At 35.6% G+C, this 23,610-nt stretch overlaps 2 protein-coding genes across 5 annotated transcripts in view; one reads left to right on the forward strand and one right to left on the reverse strand.

Annotated features, from left to right (window-relative positions):
- The window catches only part of IFT74 (intraflagellar transport 74), a 115,659-nt gene that overhangs the window by 6,069 nt on the left and 85,980 nt on the right, over positions 1-23,610 (forward strand). Inside the window, exons 4-8 of one of the 2 annotated variants that reach the window (XM_002708044.6) lie at positions 2,226-2,274; positions 4,412-4,510; positions 4,686-4,746; positions 6,784-6,843; positions 7,934-7,995. In XM_002708044.6, the coding sequence (XP_002708090.3) occupies positions 2,226-2,274; positions 4,412-4,510; positions 4,686-4,746; positions 6,784-6,843; positions 7,934-7,995 (331 nt within the window). The remainder of the gene's footprint in view (positions 1-2,225; positions 2,275-4,411; positions 4,511-4,685; positions 4,747-6,783; positions 6,844-7,933; positions 7,996-23,610) is intronic. The other variant, XM_089317994.1, reaches the window with a different exon arrangement.
- Positions 12,662-22,921, reverse strand: LRRC19 (leucine rich repeat containing 19). 3 transcript variants are annotated; one of them, XM_008251135.5, is made up of 6 exons: positions 22,815-22,907; positions 21,156-21,249; positions 17,230-17,316; positions 15,397-15,910; positions 13,938-14,123; positions 12,662-13,134 (listed from the first exon to the last, which is right to left on the reverse strand). In XM_008251135.5, the coding sequence occupies exons 3-6, from the start codon at positions 17,305-17,307 to the stop codon at positions 12,806-12,808; spliced, it is 1,107 nt and encodes a 368-aa protein (XP_008249357.3). In that variant the 5' UTR covers positions 17,308-17,316; positions 21,156-21,249; positions 22,815-22,907; the 3' UTR covers positions 12,662-12,805. The 3 variants fall into 3 exon arrangements, with proteins under 3 accessions (XP_008249357.3, XP_002708091.3, XP_069909169.2); XM_002708045.6 differs by lacking the exon at positions 21,156-21,249 and having other exon boundaries at positions 22,815-22,921; XM_070053068.2 differs by lacking the exon at positions 22,815-22,907 and having other exon boundaries at positions 21,156-21,293.

Below are 23,610 nucleotides of genomic sequence, written 5' to 3' on the forward strand. Positions count from 1 at the left end.
ATACCAGACCCAATCCTCCTTGGCTACCAAGGGATGACTTATTTTTCTTTTTTCTTTAAAGATTTATTGATTTATTTGAAAGTCAGTGTTACACACAGAGAGTAGATGAGGCAGATAGAGAGAGAGGTCTTCCATCCACTGGTTCACTCCCCAGTTGGCCACAATGGCCAGAGCTGCGCTGATCCAAAGCCAGGAGCCAAGAGCTTCTTCTGGGTCTCCCACAGGGGTGCAGGGGCCCAAGGACTTGGGCCATCTTCAACTGCTTTCCCGGGCCATAGCAGAGAGCTGGATGGGAAGAGGAGCAGCGGGTACTCGAACTGGCGCCCATATGGATGCCAGCACTGCAGGTGGCAGCTTTACTCGCTATGCCATAGCACCGGCCCCTATATTTTTCATAATACAGTATATCATGCCCTTCAAGAGCCTTAAATTTTCTTGTGATATCATTCAGCTGACTAAATTTTAAAAACCCACTGATTATTTTTACGTTTGCTTAATAATTAAAATAGTATAGAAAATAACTCCAAATTAACCAGCAAGTATTCATTCAACTAGTCTTAAAAATATATTTACAAAAATATTTGTTTAATATTACTTATGGATGACATTAAAGGTAGAAACATACAAAAATTCATACTTACTACTTTTCTCCAGTCTCATTTAAGAGAATGTCTACCAGTAGACTTCAAAGCCCTATAGGAGGCCGGTGCCGCGGCTCACTAGGCTAATCCTCCACCTTGCGGCGCCGGCACACCGGGTTCTAGTCCCGGTCGGGGCGCTGGATTCTGTCCCGGTTGCCCCTCTTCCAGGCCAGCTCTCTGCTGTGGCCAGGGAATGCAGTGGAGGATGGCCCAGGTGCTTGGGCCCTGCACCCCATGGGAGACCAGGAAAAGCACCTGGCTCCTGGCTCCTGCCATCGGATCAGCGCGGTGCGCCGGCCGCAGCGCGCCAGCCGCGGCGGCCATTGGAGAGTGAACCAACGGCAAAGGAAGACCTTTCTCTCTGTCTCTCTCTCTCACTGTCCACTCTGCCTGTCAAAAAAATAAATAAATAAATAAATAAAAATTAAAAAAAAAGCCCTATAGGAGAATTTTGATTGTTTTCACCATATGCTGTTATGTGCTGCTATTGTTCCTATCTACTCTAATGTCCAGTTTCCCATAATAATAAAACATTCCCCTTTTCTTTTCAGCAAAAAACTCACAGCAGTAGTCTCTACCATCACCTCTCACCTTTTGCAGGGTACTTCATCTCTTGTAAGGTTTGGGACCCTTACAAGGTATCAGGTTTCTTAAAAATATCTGAGACAAATTTGAAAAATCCTGATCTCTTGCTTCTATTGAGGAATATCAACACTGTCCTCCTGTATGACAGCCAATCGTCACATAAAGCTACATAAATTTAAATTAAGTAGAAAAAAATAGTTCCCCAGTAGAACCCGTAAAATTTCAAGCTCTTAATAGTCCCATCTGGATACTCTATTGACCAGGGCTAATATAACCTCGTTATTGTGGAAAGTTCTTTTGGAAAGTTCTGTTCTAAACTCCCTTAGATTCGCTGTCTATGCAGTCAGCCTGTCCTGTGGAGTCTGTTGTCCTAACAGCTCACCGGTGGTCCCATCTTTGTGTTTTTTTTTTTTGTTTTTTTTTTTAAGATTTATTTGTTTATTTGAGAGGCTGAGTTACAGAGAGAGAAAAAGGAGAGAGAGAGAGAGAGAAAGAGAGAGAGAGGTCTTCCATCTGCTGGTTCAGAGAGAGAGAGAGAGAGAGAGAGGTCTTCCATCTGCTGGTTCACTCCCCAAGTGGCCACAACAGTCAGAGCTGGGCCTATCTGAAGCCAGGATCCAGGAGCCAAGAGCTTCCTCCAGGTCTCCCATGTGGATTCAGGGACCCAAGCACTTGCTTTCCCAGGCCATAGACAAAGAGCTGGATAGGATGAGGAGCATCTGGGACTTGAACCAGTGCACATACAGGATGCTGGTGCCACAAACAGTGGCTTTACCCACCATATCACAGCACTAGCCCCCCATCTTCATGGTCTGAATTCAAGCTTTCCTTTTATCATGATTCTAAGATATTTATTCTCTTTTCTATTTCAACAGTTCTTGATTTATTGGGACATTCGTGGCTACTGTATGAGAATTGTGTATTATTCTGATTGTGCTGAGTTTGCTGTTTGAGTGGAATTTTAAAACTGAACACTAACGCTTAAAAAATATTTTTTAGGTCCCCAAAGACAAATTTTAGACAAATCTTATTATCTTGGACTTCTCAGGTATGTTAAACAAACACATCTTTTCTATGTATGATCTTGAATTTTAGCTGTGGTACTTATGATAATTAGGTGTCTTTTGATTTCTAAGAATTATTTTGTATTCTAATTAAATATTGGCTCATTTGGCTGTACTGCAGAATAGATGTGATAATCCAGTTAGGCTAAGAATTTTAATTCTGTGTATGTTTTGTCATAAAATCTGATTGATCTACTAAGGCAGAATACTTGAAACTGTGTAATTTACAAATAATAGAAATTTATTTCGCATAGTTCTGTAAGTTAAGAAGTCCAAACTCAAAGTGCTGGCAGATTGAATGTTTGCTGAAAGCCTCATAGATGGCTGTCTGTATCTTCTCATGATAGAAGGGCAAAAAAAGGGCCTAGCTATGTAAGGCATTAATCCCATCTATAAGGGAAAAACCTCATGTACTAATTACATCCCAGAGCTCCACCTCTTAATACTGCTTTTTTTTTTATTAAAAAAAAGTTTAATTAATTAATTAATTTGAGAGGCAGAAAAATAGAGAGCCTTTATCCACTAGTTCAGTCCACAAATGCCTATAGCTAGTGGACTGGGCCAAGCCAAAGTTATAAACTGAGAACTCAGCCTGGGTCTCATGTGCGTGGCAGGGACACGATTGCTTATGCCTCTCCGAGAGCATATTGGTAGGAAGCCAGAAACGGGGCAGAGTCAGGACTCACAGGTACTGCAGTATTGAATGCAGGAATCCCAAATGGCATCTTACCTTCTGCACCAGACACCTATCTCTTAATTTTATTGGGGGTTAAATTTGAATATAAATTTTGGAAGGCACACAAAGGTTTAAACCATAGCATAAGTCAGTCTGGCATTGTGGTATAGTGGGTTGAGCCATCGCCTGCATTACAGGCTTCCCATTTGGGTACCAGTTCGAGACTCATCTACCCAACTTCCAATCCAGCTCCCTGCTGGTGTGTCTGGAAAAGCAGTGGTAGATGGTCCAAGTGCCTGGGACCCTGCATCCATATGGAAGACCCAGAAGAAGTTCCAGGCTCCCGGGTTTGGCCTGATACAGTCTGGCTGTTGCAGTCCTTTGGGGAGTGACCCAGTGGATGGAAGATCTGTGTTTCTCCTTCTTTCTCTTAACTCTGACTTTCAAAATAAATAACCAAATCTTTTAAAAAAATCTAGAAATAGGCCGGCGCCACGGCTCATTAGGCTAATCCTCCGCCTGTGGCACCGGCACCCCAGGGTTCTGGTCCCCGTCAGGGCACCGGATTCTGTCCCAGTTGCTCCTCTTCCAGTCCAGCTCTCTGCTGTGGCCCCAGAAGGCAGTGGAGGATGGCCCAAGTGCTTGGGCCCTGCACCTGCATGGGAGACCAGGAGGAAGCTACTGGCTCCTGGCTTCAGATCGGCGCAGCGCGCCAGGCACAGCGGCCGTAGCAGCCATTTGGGGAGTGAACCAACGGAATGAAGACCTTTCACTCTGTCTCTCTCTCTCACTATCTAACTCTGCCTGTCCAAAAAAAAAAAAAAAAAAAAAAATCTAGAAATAAAGAAAATATAGCATAAAGTTTAAATTTTTTGCTTCTTTAATTTTTTTTAAATTTATTTTTTAAGGAATACAAATTTTAAAAGTGCAATTTTAGGAATATAGTTATTCTTCCCACCATACCCACCCTCCTCCCACACTTCTACCCCTCCTCCACCCCTCCTCCTCCTCTTCCTCCTCCCTCTCTCCTTCCCAGTCCCATTGTCCATCAAGATTCATTTTCAATTAACTTTGTACATAGGAGATCAACTCTATACTAAGTTAAGATTTCAACAGTTTGCACACACAAGCACACAAAAACTTTGGGAACCAGTATCACATTTAACTCTCATCATACAACTCATTGAGGACAGAGGTCCTGCATGGGGATTAGTGCACAGTGACTCCTGTTGTTAATTTAACAATTTGTTAATGATTACAGAATCTATGTCAGTTTCAAATTAATTGATTAGAATAGACTGAGGTTATCTTTATTCAGAGCTTAATGAGCCATTTAACTAATTTCATAAACCATTTATGTTGTACATTTATGAAAAATATAAGATTTAACTAGAAAGCCTTCTGGATTAGAATTATTCCTGACTTTTTTATTTCTTTTTGATCAGAAGTAAAATAAGTGAACTTACAACTGAAATTAATAAGCTTCAGAAAGAAATAGAAATGTACAATCAGGAGAATTCTGTGTATTTGTCATATGAAAAGAGGTAGGTACTTTTTCATTTAAAATATACAAGACTTTTTTATTATTTATACTTCTGAATAAGTACTTATTGGTCATTCAGTATTGTATATTCATCATATTGAATTTTTTCGTATCCATAATGCTTGAAATGTTCATCTACTTATATATTTATGAATGTGTTTTTCTTATGTTTATAGGGCAGAGACTTTAGCTGTTGAAATCAAAGAGTTTCAAGGACAACTAGCAGACTATAACATGGTATCTGCACTTTTCTGAGAGAATTTCTTTTCAATATTTTCATTGCTTTTCCACTTTAAAATACATTATTTTAAGTATAAAGTAATACAGGAATATATACTTACTGTGAAAGATTGAAACCATAAAAAGAAAGAGAATAAAGGGCTGCTTTCCTTTCTTTCTCATTTCTCTCCCCAAAATTAATGTGGCTTAACAGATTGATAAGTATTCTTCCAGTATTTTTAAAAAATGTTTACTTACAAATACAAAAATATACACATTCTTTTTTCCCTAACAATATTAAAGTTATGATTAAAATTACAATTTGGGAAGAAGTTAACATTTACTGGGTAATAATAATGGCATTGCTTTCAAAACACGTTTTGGTTTTTTTTTTTTTTAAGATTTGTTTATTTATTTGAAAGGTAGAGTTACAGAGAGGCAGAGAGAGAGAGAGAGGTCTTCCATCTGCTGGTTCACTCCCCAAATGGCTGCAAGGGCCAAAGCTGCGCCAATCTGAAGCCAAGAGCCAAAAGCTTCTTCTGGGTCTCCTACTTGGGTGCAGGTGCCCAAGCACTTAGGCCATTTTCTACTGCTTTCCCAGGCAATAGCATAGAGCTGGATCAGAAGTGGAGCAGCCAGAACTTGAACCGGCACCCATATAGGATGCCGGCCCTGCAGGTGGCGGCTTTACCTGCTACGCTACAGCGCCAACCCTATGTTTTGGTTTTCAAAAAGTGTTGTTATTATAAAATGTTAAAAATTTAATGGTTTAGCAGGCAGATTACCTCCATCTTTATGTTTTATTCAAAATAAAGTATCTGTATTTTATCAAAATAGACTATGTAACTTAAAAAATAGTTTTACCAAGTATGCATACTGATGTGGACTTTCAGAACAAACAATCCCTTTGGCAAAGTTGATAACTGCTTTTAATGCTTGGGGTGATGTTGGGCCCATGAAAATATCTAGGGTCCATATTTTCTATCAGTTTCTTGGGCGCTTTGTTTAATGAAAATGACAAGCTTTTATCTCACATTTTCTGTTAAGAAATAGTGTTACAAGAAGCAAGTGATATTTTACCATAATATTTAGGTATATTAGGATGGTCATATTTGATATTGTTACATTATACTTTACAATAAAATTTGCTAATTGTGTATTGTAGTTGTTAAATATTCTGAGCTATACAATCCATAACAAACATTTTATAGGATGAAATATTCATTGGGGTTGTTTAGTAAATAATGTTTAATCTAAATATGAGACAAGCAATTTTTATAAGATATGAAGTGACTGAGAAAAGAAATTTTTAGTTATGCTGGGATTTATGAAGTAAATTGCTTAATATGAAAATAATAAAATGCAAAATTTGCTGTTTGTAGGTTTAATAAAATAATACCTGATACATAGAAAGCGCTTAGTAGTCTGACATATGGTTAGTTCCCAGTAAATGTTAGATGTTACTAGCTCTTTTATCTATAATAATTGTGGAAATTAAGCATGTTAATATGAATAATGGGCTCTGAATAGTGTTTGGGACATGATAAATACTTTGTTAGCTATTGCCTAACATTTTGAAGTAGGTTTACTAGTGTTCTATTTATACTCTTGGTTTTTGTTTTTTGTTTTTTTAGTTTTTGGAAGATGACAATCTTTTATATTGTCCTTAGTATAAATTTTAAATCTGTTAATATTTTCTCCCCTCAAAAATACAGTATGACAGATCTTCCTAAGACATTTATTTTTGATAGACTCTTCTTTAAAAGCTCATGCATCTTTTCAGAGCAAGTGAAACTCTCTGAGATATCTGCAGGAGTAGTTAATTACTGCTCACTTTTCTATTCTAAAAAGGTATTTTACTTATTGGCCAAATATGTGGTATATGTTTACTTAGGTAGCTAAATAATTTGTTTATATCCAGGAAAATAATACACTTAAGAATTCCTAATACTTAAGTTACTGTTTGTTTGTATAATTGAATGCTTATGTGATGAATTAACAGACAACATTTATAAAGAGTAATATATGTAAATTTTTTTGTACTTTTGTTTTTAGTTGGTAGATAAACTTAATACCAATACTGAAATGGAAGAAGTAATGAATGATTACAACATGGTAAGAAAATTTATAAATATAAGCAATAGATCTATATGCGACTTTATGAACCTTAGTGATGGGCATTACTCTGACCTTAAATACCACTATTATATTTGAACTCCCTTAACTGCTCCTTTAAAATTTGTTCCCATTGGTTGTCTCTCCCAGTTAACACTTTAGTTACTGTGTCTACAGGCTGTTTTAATTGGTATCACACTTAGCGTTAGTCAGAGAGTGCCATCTACATTTCCTCATATATATATATGTCAGTTTATATTTTCGGTATAATTTTTGTCCAAATGGAGCTGAGTACTTGATAGAGGTAAATGGCACTTTTACATAGCTTTTATAACAAAAGAAGAAAAATGAATAGATATAATGGCAGATGTAATATTAACTGGTTGGTAAGTGAAAATTTGTATACAAATTTCTTAGATTAATTATTTGATAGAAAACAATGAAATATATTAGCTAACTTGTTTTAATTATAGATAGCTTATTTTGATTGAAAATAACATAAAACTCATTACATGATCAAAAAATTATTCCAAGAATACATAAAGAAGACTCTTCTAAAATTGGGTTCCAAAACCATAATTTAGTAGGTTATTTTTAGCTTAACAACACAGGAGAATTCACAACTTTAAAACTGTATTTCAATGCCTTATGTGTTTGGTCAGTTATTTGGGATTTGTCCAAATTGTAGGTTGTATATACACAGGTAGAGTCAAGTAGGAATACTTAGGTAAACTCCTTGAGTGATTTAAAAATAAAATTTGTGATGGTTTTAAATTCAACAAATTTCTAGTCAAGTATTTATTGAATATTCAATAAGTTCTTGAAATGCATTTTATATAAATTAAGTTTATATTCAATTTTTTGGCAGATCACTAAAGGCAATGAATATTTTTGGTGTGTAAAAAGATTTTATTAGTGATTTTTTTTGTTAAAGGAAATAGTTACTGTTTATTTTTTCATAAACTTTTTATCGTTTGATTATTTTGAATAATCTCTCCTTTATTTCATAACCTGAATAACCTTTAAAGAAAGAATTTGTGTTAGTTTTTTTTTATTAAATCACTAACTTTTCTGTTAACTGTTTATTTAGCTTAAAGCCCAAAATGATCGAGAAACACAAAGCATGGATATCATATTTACTGAAAGACAAGCGTAAGTTCAACCCATTTAAATATCAAACAGATTCTTAAGTGAATTTTTTAGGTAGTTCAACTTTCAAGTCATTTATATCTTTACAAATTTTTCTTAACTGTTTTTCCATGTTGCGTTTTTTCATTTAAAAAATGTTTGCAATACAGACTTTATTGTTTATTCATGTTATCTCCACTTAACACTAAAAAATTGATTCTGTACAAAGTAAAATTACTACATAGATTATATAAATAGGATTTCTCCTTCCAGTAGAAGAACTTAAAATCTAAGATAAGTAAGAATATCTTTATGTCTACCAATTTTAATTTTAACTTGGGCCTTTATCTAAATTGAATTAAGGTATTTCAGGCCCAGTCTAATGAAACATGTATTATTAGGCAGTAGTCTATTTACATTATTTCATTAGTATTTATAATTTTATTATATTAGTAACCCATATCATATGTAGATCTTATGTACAACTGTATATATAATATAACTTGTCTGAAGAATAAATACCAATACCTTGACTTTGGTAATAAAGTAGTCATAGCAGTGGAAGTAATGCCTACCTAGATAATAAGTAGATATGTTATAATTCAAATAATTGTTCTTCATCAACTTTTGTATAATCTTAATCAAATATTGTCTATGGCAATGCAAGCCTAGGAAATGAGCTGTTTTATATACACACACATTCACATTCCATTCCAGAAATTTAATAATATTATCTCTTTGAATATTTATAATCTCTTTGAGAGCAATGATAGTAATTAACTAAAATTACCAAAATATGGTAATACCAAATACACTGTTATGTTAGTTCTGAATAAATAGTATATATTCAATGAAGAATAGGATGTTAAAATATACTAATAAAGCAATAAAGCATTTGAAAGATAAAAAGAACTCTCCCTCTCCCCTCATCTATCATTTGATATGGCTGAAAAGTGATTTCTTAGGAGTTGAAAATACTGGGGCCAGCTCTGTGGCATAGCGGGCTAAGCCTCTGCCTGCAGTGCTGGCATCCCATATGGGTGCTGGTTCAAGTCCTGGCTGCTCCTCTTCCAGTCCAACTGTCTGCTATGGCCTGGGAAAGCAGTGGAAGATGGCCTAAGTGATTGGGCCCCTGTACCTCTGTGGGAGACCCAGAAGAAGCTCCAGGCTCCTGTCTTCAGATCCACCCACTTCCAGCCATTGCGGCCATTTGGGGAGTGAACCAGTGGATGGAAGACCTTTCTCTCTGTCTTTGCCTCTCTCTGTCTAACTCTGCCTGTCAAATCAATAAATAAAATCATTTTTAAAAAAGTAAAAAAAAAAAAGAACACATTCAACAAATTGCATGCTTAATATTTTAAAAAAATTGAAAATATTAACAGTCCCTTTCCTTTAACAAAGAAATTTCCATTCATAGTAACCAGACTCTTCCTTGAATTTTTTTTCCTGGTTTTTAAACCACTTAGCAAATAACTATCATTTATTGTGTAGAGATACACTCCTAGGAACCATAAAAAATAAGAAATATATAAGGTATAACTCTCTGAACACCTTGAAGAGTTTAGAACATTTAAGTCCCTTTTATTTCATTATTTATCTCAAAGTCTGTAATACACAGATCAGATTTACATGTTTTACAGATACTTCATACAAAAACATTCCCAGATTATAAGTTTAAGATCCTTCAAAATTTGTATGTCCATTTGGTTCATTTGACTAAGGAAAAACATGATAATTTGTCCTGAGAGTGTCACTGACCAATTTGAAAACTATATCTGCAGTTTGTAATTAAAGCTGAGTGAAATAAGCTTGCCTGTCTCTTCTGGGGAGAAATGTAGATTAAGAACAAAAGTTATGGGCCGGCGCCGTGGCTCACTAGGCTAATCCTCCGCCTTGTGGCGCTGGCACACCGGGTTCTAGTCCTGGTTGGGGTGCCGGATTCTGTCCCGGTTGCCCCTCTTCCAGGCCAGCTCTCTGCTGTGGGCAGGGAGTGCAGTGGAGGATGGCCCAAGTGCTTGGGCCCTGCACCCCATGGGAGATCAGGATAAGTACCTGGCTCCTGCCATCGGATCAGCGCGGTGCGCCGGCCCAGCGCACCGGCCGCGGTGGCCATTAGAGGGTGAACCAACGGCAAAGGGAGATCTTTCTCTCTGTCTCTCTCTCTCACTGTCCACTCTGCCTGTCAAAAAAAAAAAAAAAAAGAGTAAAAGTTATGAAATTTACTTTTATATACAGCAGGAAGATAGATTTATTTCTTGTGTTAGCCAGGTGATCAGTGTTTGAGTAACAGAAGGATCCTATCTTGACTCTGCACTTTCAAAAGGATCAGGAAATGATACCCTTTGGGAAGGCTGGTAGAAAAAGCTTCTGTTTTCATACTTCTCTTTCCATTTAGTATGGTATAATCACCTGATTTATTATGGAAAACCCTTCCATAATAAGTTGGTTATAGTATAACGTCTTCTTACATCATTAATAGTTAGGCATCTAATTAATTTTAACATGCCTGTTTGAACAAATGATTCTCTTCTAATTCTGATATCTACATTTGGTAGTTGGATATTAGTCAAAGTTAGTTGTCTTTGAAAGTGCACATGATAATAATTTTATACCCTTTTTTCGTTTAGACAGATCATTATTGAATATTCAATATTCAATGATAAGATTCTCTTAAATGGAAGGTATTAGATATGATGTTCACTCATTTATGTTTATTTTACTATATTTCTCAGTTATAAATATTTGCACCATATAATTAAGAAGTGACATTTTGGTAGAATGATTATTTAGAAAAAGAAGCATGGTGTTCCCATAATCATTCTTATAATTGGTATTTAAAATAATGTATAATTGATATTATATGTAAAGAAATAGTAAACTTAAAAATTTATACCCTTTATTTAAACACATTTCTATACATGCAGCAAGTATGCATTATAATAAGTAAAATCTGCTTCACAGGATACATCATGCTAAACAGATCTTAAACAGATTCAATAGACATTTAAACTGAATTTATTATTTATGTAGCTTATTTTATTTTCATTTTTATTTGAAAGGCAGAGAGTCAGAGACAGAGACAGAGAGATCTTCTACTTACTGATTCACTTTCCAAATGTCCAAAATGCTTAGGCTTGACTGGGTAAAAGCCAAGAGCCTGGAGCTTATCACAGGTCTTGCACATAAGTGGGTCTTACATACTTGCTGCCTCTCAGGGTACATGTTAACAGGAGGCTGGAATCTGAAGTGGAGCTGGAACTTGAACCAGGCATTCCAGTATGGAGTTTCTTAAGTGGTCTCCCAACTGCTGGACCAATGCCTGCCTTTCTACAGCTTGTAAAATGGCTGTTTTGCAGATTGTGGCATAGATGTGCATTATTTTTAGTCTCTCTTTTTAAAGAAATTCAAGTACATACACTTTTTAAAAATTTTTATTATAGGGAAAATTAACATACATCAAAATATTGTATTATAACTCTATGTACATCCCCAGCTCCCTTCAGTTCATATCCAACTCTGCTCTATCCACAACTGTAGCAGCTATTCCCATCTATATATTATGATGAAGAAAATCCCATATCATTTCATCTGTAAATATATTTCACTGTTTTAGTAATATGTTTATCTCTAAAGATATAAATACATTTAATTTCCTCATTTATAGAAGATAAAAATTAATAGATTTTGCTACAGTTTTGAGTGTCACTGTTAGTAATGATGTTATTACAGTTAGGATTGCTGCCAATGGATTATAAGGAATGGCAAATAATTCACTTCAGATAAACCTTTCCTATTATTCTCAAGGTCAGTGTTCTCTGCTGTTTCTTGGACTATTATTGTGTTATGAGTTCTTATTACATTTACCTTAAAGAAAGGGTTTTGTTGTCAGGTAACTTTAGCACTTCTTAATACTTAGATCTTGAATGATCACAGAGTAGTTTAGTTAAGCATTTTGTTTCTTTTTATTCAAACCTAGTGTTTGCTGTAGTAATTTGACCATACTTATTTTTATTTTCCTGTAAGTACTTAATGTCTCTCTGGAAATTAGTGTTACAGAAAGCAATTCAGCAAACATTACTGTATCTACCACCTGAAGATCCTGTAGCCCGAGCACAGATGCATTGGAATAAATTTTCCCAGAGAGAGAGAGAAATATCCATTTTTAAAAACAAGATTCATACATCATTGTGATGCCCACTTTGGAAGCCAACATGATATTAAATTGTGGTGATCATGTTTTATGACGACATTGTGTATCACTGAAATCATAATTAACCTACTAGGGATTTTTCCTGAACACTATTCCTGTGTTTTAAACTACTACTAAATTTTAAGAAAATTTATTTTGCTAATTCAGGACCTATTTTTAAAAATATTCTTCAACTCCAGGAATTCACTCTGTGAGCATAAAGTTGATCGTATATAGTACATAGCTTAAGCTATCTCTGTTCGTTACTTTGACCTATAATGGCTTAAGTCCAAAAACTTTATTTCTTCACTGATTTGAACTTTAGTATAATGTTAATACATATTACGTCAAATATCTGTTACATGAGAATCTGTTATAATTCTTGGATAATTTCCTTTACTAGACTCTGTGGTCTCCTGAATACTGCTAAGAATAATGTTGCTGGTATTATAGACTGTTACATCCAAGAGTGTTAGCTACTACTATATTTGGACTTCTTGCTTAAAACAATGAGAAAAACATAATTTTAGGGTATTTATGTATGTTCTAATTTATGTAAAGCTCTACTAGCTATTGTTTGGTTCAGAATCTCCATCTCTAAATTTTAAGTGGACTGATAATATTTTTTAAATCAAACTTAGAAAATTAATTTTCTTCACGTAATTCACGGGTATCTATATATTTGTCTTCAATAAACCCATCATCATCTATCACAAATGAATGCAGTTGTTCAAATATCACTATAGTATCTTTAGAGTTTGTATCTGGTATCTGTGAAAGAGAACTTGGGTTTCCAGTAAAACCGTCTTCATAGGTTTCTGCTTCATGTTCTTCCAGGCGATGATGGTTGTAACTAATTAGAAAATTATACCATATTGGGCATTTGATAGCCATAAAAATAAGGAGTGAAGTAATCAGTACAGTGATAACAACACCAACAAGAAATGCCCAACTTTTTCCAAGAGGTTCATGTTCTTAAATGGTAGAAAGAGAAATGGAGAGAGATTTTGTTAAATTGACAAAAATATCATAATCAAAATCACATGTCCTAATATTCCCCAGTAAGTGAACGTGCATTATAGTTTTATTTAGGCAAAAGTAAAACTACAATAAGTAAAAGGTGCTTCATATTGTGAAAGAACCCATTTCTTTTAACTATAACTACAATTTGAACATTCCAAATCCCCAAATCTGAAATACTCCAATATCTAAAACTTTTGGAGAACTGACACATGATGCTACAAGTAGAAAATTCCACACCTGAACTCATGTGAAGGGTCACAGTCAAAATGCAGATGCACTAAAAGTATCATTTAAAAAATGTGTTTAAGTTTATATGAAATATAAGTTAATTTTTTGTTTATCCTTGGGTCGCATTCCTATGCATGTGCAGATAGTCTAACATCCAAAATAAAAAATTAAGATTCAAAACGCAAGTGATCCCAAGCATTTTGGGTAAGGGATATTCAGTCTCTACCTGTCTTTTCAGGTGTTATCCATTCATCTAAAACAATTATTGATTCACAGTCATTAAGAATTGTGACATAGCTGGTTAAAATGAAGGCTCAGAAAAGTTAAATAATACACAGTGGCATTTGGATGGTACCTTGCAGAGCCTAGGTTGGAATCCCAGTATTTTGTAAATCTTTTGTTTAGATTAAGAATTGTTTTTTTACATTGTTTATAGAATTCAAGATGGAGAAAGATAAAGAGAGCTACTTAAGTTTATTCAATTTGCTACTTTCAGCATTACTAGTCTTTCAAACTAGTACCTTACCTGAATTTCCTGTTAAGTTATTCAGAGAGCTATTAAATGTTGAGTTGCTAATGAACTGAAAATTAATATAAAGGTCTTCCATTACAGATGAAGTGAATTTTGAGCATTCAGCTGCATGGGGTACTGTTTTGATATTGTAGCTCTTCTGGGTATCTGGGTAGATACACATGGTGATGTTCTCATTTTCTAATAAGAAAGAATAAAGATTATTATAGGAAATAAAAATGATTAACATATTATAATTTTTATCCAGGATTTTTGACTTATCTGTCATTATTTTAAGTACATAAGATACTCTTACTTCCCTGCCTAACAACACAATGCAGAAATTATGTACATCCCTATTTTGTTATGTTGTTTTCTTTTTTTTTTTTAGATTTATTTATTTATTTTTATTTGAAAGTCAGAGTTACACAGAGAGAAGGAGAGGCAGAGAGAGAGAGGAGAGGTCTTGCATCTGATGGTTCACTTCCCAGTTGGCTGCCACGGCCGGAGCTGCACCGATCCAAAGCCAGGAGCCTCCTCGGTGTCTCCTACATGGGCTTCTGCTGCTTTTTCAGGCCATAGCAGAGAGCTGGATCGGAAGAGGAGCAGCCAGGACTAGAACCGGCACCCATATGAGATGCCAGCACTTCAGGCCAGGGTGTTAACCCACTGCACCACAGCGCTGGCCCCATGTTGTTTTCTAAATACAGTTTAAATGTATCTGTTTAGTGTTTAGTTTGTGTTAGTAAAGATTTTATGGCAGAGCATGGTGTGCAATTAACAAAGTAGGACACCTATTTTCATCTCTGTGACAAGATATTCCAAGAATAAACAAAATACTTAGAGAAAGAAATTTAGTCATATCTATTGAGTCTGTAAATTTAATACATGAAGTGACAAGTATCATATATATATATATGTATATATTACATTTAGTTTTGTTTTTTTCTTGGAGGGAAGACATCTATTCTGCAATTTTTAGTTAAGTTTTTCTTTAGTTTCCCTTAAGTGGAAATCATTTCCTTTTTAATTTTCATTGTTTTTAAGAGTATTTATATTTATTTATTTGAAAGGCACAGTGACAGAGAGAGAGGGGAAGGGAAAAAGAGAAAAATCTTTCATTCACTGGCATTCACTCCCCAAATGGCTATACCAGTGGGAGCTGGGCCAGGCAAAAGCCAGAAGCCAGGAGCTCCATCTTGGTCTCTCATGTGGGAGGCAGGAACCCGTGTACTTGAGACATCATCTGCTGCTTCCCAGGTACATTAGCAGGGATCTGGATAGGAAGCCAAGTAGCTAAGACTTGAACTGGCACCTTGATAAGGGGTGTGAGAGTCCTAAGTAGTGGTTTAACTCAGTGTGCTACAATGCTGGCCCCAGTAGTTTCCTTTTTTCAGGAAACATTAAATGAGAGATTTTTCTGGGGTGGAACACCAAAAGTTAACCACATCTTGGTTTTGATTTGAACACTTACCTAGTGTCACATTTGATGTGTTCAACCAGTTCTGCAAATTGTATATACTACAGGAGCAGTTCCATGGATTTTCATATAACATTATTAATTCCAGATGAAATAGTTGTGGTACGTCAAAATAACTTAAGAAATTGCCTTGTAGACTCAGAAGTGTCAGGGTTTTTAGAGGCACAAATATTTGAGGATTCAGTTGTTTTATTTTATTTTGGCATAGATACAACTGTTTGAGTTTATCCAAGCCTACAAATGCATCATGTTGAATTACATAGATGGAGTTTTTACAAATATTTAAAATTTTTAGATTGGAGAGGCTTCGGAAACTATTATTATGTAAGATAGTAATATTATTTTCCATCAAGTAGAGCTCAGTGAGTGAAGAATACTTCTGTAGAACCTTTGTGTCTGTAATGTTGAGAGTAATTTGGTTATAACTGAGATCAAGTATAGTAACATCTTTATTGATATCCACTGGAATCAAAGAATAATTCTTTTCAGTGAAATTACATTTGATTTCCTAAAAAAGAAAAAAATATTAGAAATGCGTTAGTTGGGAAAAATATTAACAATTTCCCACGATTTCATATCTAAGCACTCAGACATTGGGAGAAAATCATTTTGGGAAAAAAATCTGCTATCTAATCTGTTGGTATTATAGTATGAAAGGTAGAATGTTTCTTCATTTGTTGGGATGAAATACTCATGATTAAGGAAATTCTGATGCAATCAAGACAGGAGACTAGTTTATTATGTGTAATCATTACTAACAGAATATTGTTATATTCCCATGTCTCTTTGTATTACGTGATAAATAACAATTCTGTTAGCTTGCTTTTATTTAATATTCTAGTATGCAAGATTGGAATTTATAATGAGGAAATTATCTAAACAATCAGAGCTAATAACATTAATCAAATTAATTATGAAATTAAATAATTATGAAATAATATCTAGTAGATAACTTTGTAGAATTAACAGCTCAAAATTTGGTGTTTTAAAAGGAAATACTTGTTTTCTATCAGAAATTGATCTTTGTTTGGATTTGATGAGAAAGAAAATGTGAAGTACTTTTCTTATGTGGATGTAGATTCAAATAAATAATTCTTGTTTTGTGTGATGTGTAGTTGGAATGGACCCCCAAGAATAATGTAAAACGAGCAGTTTTTCTTATAAATACATGACTTTTTGAAAAATTTCCTATATTTTAGACTGTGGTTTTTAATGTCTTAAAACTGGTCTCTGACTTAGTAATGAAAATTTAGAGATTTCTCCTTATTTTTTTTTTTTTTTTTTTTGACAGGCAGAGTGGACAGTGAGAGAGAGAGACAGAGAGAAAGGTCTTCCTTTGCCTTTGGCTCAGCCTCCAATGGCCACCGCAGCCGGCGCGCTGCGGCCAGCGCACCGCGCTGATCCGATGGCAGGAGCCAGGTATTTATCCTGGTATCCCATGGGGTGCAGGACCCAAGCACTTGGGCCATCCTCCACTGCACTTCCTGGCCACAGCAGAGAGCTGGCCTGGAAGAGGGGCAACCGGGGCAGAATCCGGCGCCCCGACCGGGACTAGAACCCGGTGTGCCAGCACCGCAAAGCAGAGGATTAGCCTAGTGAGCCGTGGCGCCGGCCGAGATTTCTCCTTAATTTTTAAAGGATTCAGTTTTTATAAATGAAGACTGCTTTTGGCAAATTAGAGTCTGGCTTAGAGATCGTAGATTTTTGAATGTACACGATTTTTGAGTTTTGATAGCCCCCTTTTTTTTTTTAACTTGGGATATTTAACTATATATACAAAAAGCATACCATTAAAACATTTTGACTACCTTCATTGTAAAAACTTACTGTTTCAGAAGTCTGGCTCTTGTCCAGTAGTAGCATGGAGACTAGCCAAAATGAGATGGTGATGCATGTGATTTTCATATCTCAAGCCTGATAGAAAAGAGAGTGTTTTCATCTCAGGAGGAGACTAGAACTCTAGAGATTATTAGAGACATTTTTTTCTCTTTAAAAATTTTTTTTTTGTAAAATGTGGAACATTACACAGCTGCTCACCAACCCTACACATGACTCTTAACTAGAAAGCCCTTTGGAGAATGAGAGCTCAGTATTTTTTAGGGTATCTGATTAGTTCCTTGATATATTGAAAGGGGCTTCAAAGTTACTTAAGTGATTCTACATTTAAAATTTTTTAATATATATGCATAAAACAAAGTCCAGAAGAATGTGTTTTGTCTGCTTAAAAATATTTCTCCTTTATAACCTGCTGTTGTTTTCTAATTTAGAGGAACTGATTGGTAGACCTACACAACTGTTGACTTCTGCTGTCATCATGGAGATTCTTTTCTGCCTGTTAGAAGATTTTTGTTTTCTAGAATGCCATGTCTTAATTTATTGTCTTATTTCAATGCAACTTCATAACTTCCTGAGATCTAGCATAAAAAGGAATTTTTTTTAGATCTAGAAAGATATTTTTGACTAGAAATCAAATTCTAGTTGGGAGATAATTTTCCCTCAAAATATTGATGGCTTTGTCCTATTGTCTTTGGGTTTCATTGTTACTGTTAGGAAGTGTGATGCCATCTCATTCTAATTCTTTATCTTTTATGTAAATTATCTTTACCTTCAAAGCTTATAAAATGAATATTCTGAAATTGCATGATCCTGTATCTTTCTGAGATTCCGTTAAATTGGGTTCTTGGTTGACCCTTTCAATCCAGAAGCCATGTCCTTCTGGTCATGGAAATTTTCTGAATTATTCCATTGATGATATAGATGATTTTCCTCATCATTTCCTTTTTCTTTTTCTTCCTTTCCTTTCCTTTCCTTTCCTTTCCTTTCCTTTCCTTTCCTTTCCTTTCCTTCCCTTCCCTTCCCTTCCCTTCCCTTCCCTTTCCTTTCCTTTCCTTTCCTTTCTTCTTTCCTTTCCTTTCTCCTTTCCTTTCCTTTCCTTCCCTTCCCTTCCCTTCCCTTTCCCTTTCCCTTTCCCTTTCCCTTTCCCTTTCCCTTTCCCTTTCTTTTCCCTTTCTTTTCTTTCTTTTCATTCTTTTCTTCCTCCCTCCCTCCCTCCCCTCCCCTCCCCTCCCTCCCCTCCATCCCCTCCCCTCCCCTCCATCCCCTCCCCTCCCCTCCCTTTCCCTCACCTCCCCTCCCTTTCCCTCCCCTCCCCTCTCCTCGCCTCCCTTCTCTCCTCTCCCTTCTCCCTTCTCTCTTCTCTTCTAATTTCCATAGTTGGATATTGGACTTCAAGGACTGATTTTCCTCTTCTTTCTTCTTCTTCACACACACACATGCACGCACATGCACATAAACACACACAAAACACACTGCTCCTGTCTGCTGGTTCATTCAGGAGCCAGGATCTCAACCCAGATTTCTCATGTGGGTGGCAGAGACTCAACTACTTGAACCAACACCTGCTGCCTTCCAGGGTCTGCATTTTATGGAAGCTGAAATCAGAACCGAACCTGGGATTTTAACCCAGGCACTCTTAAATGGATTATGGGCATCTCAAGTGACGTCTTAACTGCTGGCCAAATGCTTGCCCCAGTTTTATAATTTTTTATCCTTACTCTTCTACATTTCATCTTGGTGTGTATTTCTCTGCATTTTGGGATGCATCTTCAATTATATCTTCAAAGTTTTCTATTAAAGTGTTATTTTTCCTGTAAGTCCTTTTTTACTTCTAAGAGCTCTTTTTATTCTTTGAATATTTTCTTTTTTAAAGATTTATTTATTTATTTGAAAGTCAAAGTTAACACAGAGAGAGAGAAGGAGAGGCAGAGCGAGAGAAAGAGGTCTTCCATCCGCTGGTTCACTCCCCAGTTGGCCGCAATGGCTAGAGCTGAGCTGAGCCAGTTCTCTCATGCAGGTGCAGGAGCCCAAGGACTTGGGCCATCTTCCACTGCTTTCCCAGACCATTGACAAGAGCTGGATTGGAAGAGGAGCAGCCAGAACTCGAACCAGTACTCATATGGGATGCTGGCACTGCAGGCAGCTGCATTACCCACTATGCCACAGCACTGGCCCTGAATATTTTCTTTAGTAGTATTCTGTTGCATGAATGTTCTCATGTTTCTTATTGTTTCTTGTGCCTTTTATGGTTTTATTTAAATAGTCTTTATGTTCTCAGTTTCTAGGTTTCCATTTTATTTTGTACTTGCTTTGTTTGTTGGCTTTCTTTGTATGAGTCAGTGTTTTGTTTTTGGTTTATCTGTAAGAGTGGGTGAGTAAAACACTCATTGGACTGTATGTTTGTATGGATCTTGTAGACTGTAGAACTTTTTTATATATGCCTCTTCTACTCTACTATCTGACCAACATTCTGAGAGCTGAATGGTTAAAAAAATGTTGATGTATATTAATATTTGTTGTGTCAAATTTAATTTACCTTCATAAGTGTCCCTGTTCTCACTTCTCTCTATTGCTCAGATTCCTTTTGTTTCATTTCTCCATATAGGGAATAAAGTCTTCTAATCTTCTCAATGTAAGGGAAGAACATTATCTGTCTGAGCAGAGGCAGGGAGGAATGAATCCCTTCTCCTCTACTTCCAGAATACCTAGCACTGCCAAAGTTTTAGACCTTTTAGAGTTTCTGCAATCTAAACCAAGTGGCTTCTGAGCTTTTCTATTTGCTGGCTTGGAAGAATTTTCCTTTCCAGTCAGTTTCCATTCAACTGTTAACTTTGTGGTTTCCTAGTTTTGTTGTTCTTGCTTCCTTTTCTGTTCTCTTTGTCCTTGTTAGTTTATACCTTATTATTTAATTTTTGTGCCTTTTATGTTGATTTTAGTCAGGTTTTGGACAAGAGTCAAAATTAGTAGGTGAATTCAACATGCCATCTTTAGCTTGAAATTGCCATTTATTGTAGTATACTCTTATTGCTAAATACTTTCCATATAACCATTTTATTCATAACCTTGATGTTTCTTCTTTCTCTACCTCTGCTTTCTTAAAGTCAACATTATAAACCCTTCTGCCAGTGGGTAATTTATAAAGATATAATCTTTAGGAGTCGCCTAAAATGTAGTTTTTTGAGCTTTCTTGCATCATTTGTTACTTATGCATTTTAAGGAAAGTATATTCCATCAGAGCAGGAACTAGAAAAAACTAATCACAGTGAGTAAGACTCCCTTAAAGTTACTGAAGTCTGTCACCACTTAGGAGTGGGAAATGTGGCTGGCGCTGCGGCTCACTAGGCTAATCCTCCACCTGCGGTGCTGGGACACCTGGTTCTAGTCCCATTCGGGGAGCCGGATGCTGTCCCAGTTGCTCCTCTTCCAGTCCAGCTCTCTGCTGTGGCCTGGGAAGGCAGTGGAGGATGGCCCAAGTGCTTGGGCCCTGCACCTCATGGGAGACCAGGAGAAGCACCTGGCTCCTGGCTTTGGATCAGCGCAGTGCGCTGGCCCTAGCAGCCGTTGGGGGGTGAACCAACGGAAAAGGAAGACCTTTCTCTGTCTCTCTCTCTCTCACTGTCCACTCTGCCTGTCCAAAAAAAAAAAAAAAAGAGTGGGAAATGTGTTGTTATTTCAATGCTGGTCTGTTCTAGTCAGTGTTTCTTCATTGCCTTCATTTTGTTGATCTGCTTTGGCTTATTCTCCTCCCTCTGTCTTTGATTGTTAAATCAGCAACTTTGCCTTGTAGCGTTTATACAGCTTGCATGTAGATATTAATAGAATCCCTTTTAGAGCCAGAATGAGTTCAAGCTATCACTTATTCCAGACCTTTGCTCACAGAAGGGGGATGCCTAAATCATTTACAAAAGATAGTTTACCTGTGCTTAATGATCTCTAGGAGTTGGTGTACAACCTCTTCAGTGGCTTGTTTTGTTATTTCCTGGTAGCCTGGTAAAGTTCTTACTGATGTCTCTGGTGATAAGTGAGGAGAAGTGAATAAAGGAGGAGAAGTGCTGTTTTTTCATAAGCAAATTTGGATGGGGTGGTTAGAAACAATAGATTACTAAGAAAATTCACTAGATTTAAGGAAAGAGGTGATATAGAATAGGAACAGATGAGGAAGGTAAAGGGGGCATGATGAGACTGTGACCTATGAGGAAACAAATATAGAGGATGATTTTATATTTAATATGTGTTATTTTATCATCTATTTAATAGTGTTTTCTCTAATATGCTAAGGAAATGAAATTATAAGGATTAAAAAATAATTTTTTCTTTGTGATAATTTCAGAATTAGAAACAGTATATTAGGCACAAGAAGGCACTGAAGAAATGTAAAGCTTTATTGGGTGGAAAACTGAAATACCCATATCTACACTGTCTTTGGGGGTTTCCACGTATTTGTATGTCTTTGGGGTGTCAAAGAAGAGTCTGGCAGAGGAGGATGAATATTGACCATCATGACACTGAATAAATCCCTAAGCGAAAGCATTTACAACCATTATTGTTTGTGTTAAAGAAAATAGATTGGCAGAGTAGTTAGTCAGTAGATTATCTAGAAATTGTTAAGTAGTCAATTTACCCTATTCAAAAAGCTGATTTTAAAAAAGGACAGTTCCTCTTGCCTTTTTTCCCTTTTGGAATTGGTTTCTCAATTTTAAATTTATTTTGAAATAACATTTGAATTTAAATTTAGTGATTACATAGGAACTAATAAAAAATAGAAAAAGGAATTTGTTTTTAGTTATTTCACAAAGTTAAGAGCACAAAACATAGCCAGCAGTGTACATTACAGAAGGGAAAAAGAGCTTTACATAAAAAGGAAATGATAGCTATTGTAAAAAGAAATAATGTTCTTACTAATAATGTTTCAGTGCAATTTCTTAGTAGCTTTTATTTATATTATTGTGTGTAATATTGTGTGTAATAAATTATTGTGTGTAATAAAAAGATGCTGTAATTTTTGAAAATAAAATCTGTGTATAGTTTTGACACTAAGTATTTTAGATATTTATGTCATTTTAGCATATTTGGAGAAGATATTAATGATTCACAATTAACTTTTCTTCTGAAGCTATTTTATAGAATTTTTTGAAACTTTAAAAGCTTTTTAGTAATGAAAATTTTCAAGAAAGAAACTTAGGTGAAGAGAATAATTATTACCCAGCTTCAAAAGTTACCAGTCTTCTATTCATCTTGCAAATTGGTTTTTAGAGTAATGTCACCTCAAAATGTCTTGTGGTTAACATTTCAAAATAATAAAAAGATCTTATAAACTTCATTGGCTAGATTAAACCATTTTTCTTTCCTAAAGAGAAACAATTGTATGGTATTCTAACCTTATTTGAGATTCTTGTCCTTCTCATAGGTTTATATTATTTCTGAGGTAGATCATTTGAAAATATACTCATATCTTATACTCTTTCCTCATTTATTAAAGGCAAAGATTGTATAGACTTAACGAACTTAAAATATAATTACTTTCTGTTTAAAAATTCAACAACCACCACCAAACCTACAAATATATAGGATCTTACCTTTACTTTTTTCTTTTGCTTCTGAGACTGGTGTACTAAAGCAGTTTATCCTGTTTCTTCTACACCATAAAACAAAAGTATGTCATATGATTGTAATTCACTTTGTTTTAACCTTTGTACCTAATGAACAGGTAATAAAAAAAAAATAGCTAGACTTCCTTAGCAAAAGATTGACTAGAAGAATAATTCCTTAAAGTCATCTTTGACTTTTTTCATGTAACAAATAAGGCAGTTTGCTTTGACTTTGTGTATGTTAACTGCTTTTCAAAATTTATTAAAATATTAACAATTTTACTTTGTGACATAAGGTATATAATATTGAGAATGCATACTTTTGAAAGATACATTGTTGCTAATTTCCATTAGTCTTACAGGTATTTTGTGTCTTTTAAAAATATTTATTCATTTATTTGACAGGTAGACCACTGGTTCACCCCTAAATGGCCACAATGGCTGGGATTGAGCCTTAACTTTCTCTCTCTCTCCCCCTTTTTTTTTTTTTTTTTTTAAGATTTATTGATCTACTTGAGAGGTAGAGTTTTAGACAGAGAGAGACAGAGACAGAGAGAAAGGTCTTCCATCCACTGGTTCACTCCCTAAATGGTTGCAACGGTTGGAGCTGTAGGATCGGAAGAGGACAGGAACCAGTGCCCCTATGGGATGCCAGTGCCACAGGCAGAGGCTTAGCACGCTATGCCACGAAACTGGCCCCAGTCCTTAACCTTACCCTGGCTTAACCCACTGCACCACAGTACTAGAAGATTTAAATTAAAAAGATATCACCAAGTTTTGTATT

This window comes from Oryctolagus cuniculus, chromosome 1 (genome assembly GCF_051225735.1).
Source record: "Oryctolagus cuniculus isolate XC-2025 breed Fujian yellow rabbit chromosome 1, ASM5122573v1, whole genome shotgun sequence".
Lineage (NCBI taxonomy): Eukaryota > Metazoa > Chordata > Mammalia > Lagomorpha > Leporidae > Oryctolagus > Oryctolagus cuniculus.

What these genes read in the sequence shown, in the direction of transcription:
- LRRC19 (XM_002708045.6), bottom strand. Translation starts at nt 17,307, where the DNA reads ATGAAAATCACATGCATCACCATCTCATTTTGGCTAGTCTCCATGCTA. An exon ending in CACATCAAATGTGACACTAG is followed by an intron (nt 14,124 to 15,396) that starts GTAAGTGTTCAA and finishes CTTTCTTATTAG; the next exon opens with AAAATGAGAACATCACCATG. An exon ending in TAACTTAACAGGAAATTCAG is followed by an intron (nt 13,135 to 13,937) that starts GTAAGGTACTAG and finishes CTACCATTTAAG; the next exon opens with AACATGAACCTCTTGGAAAA.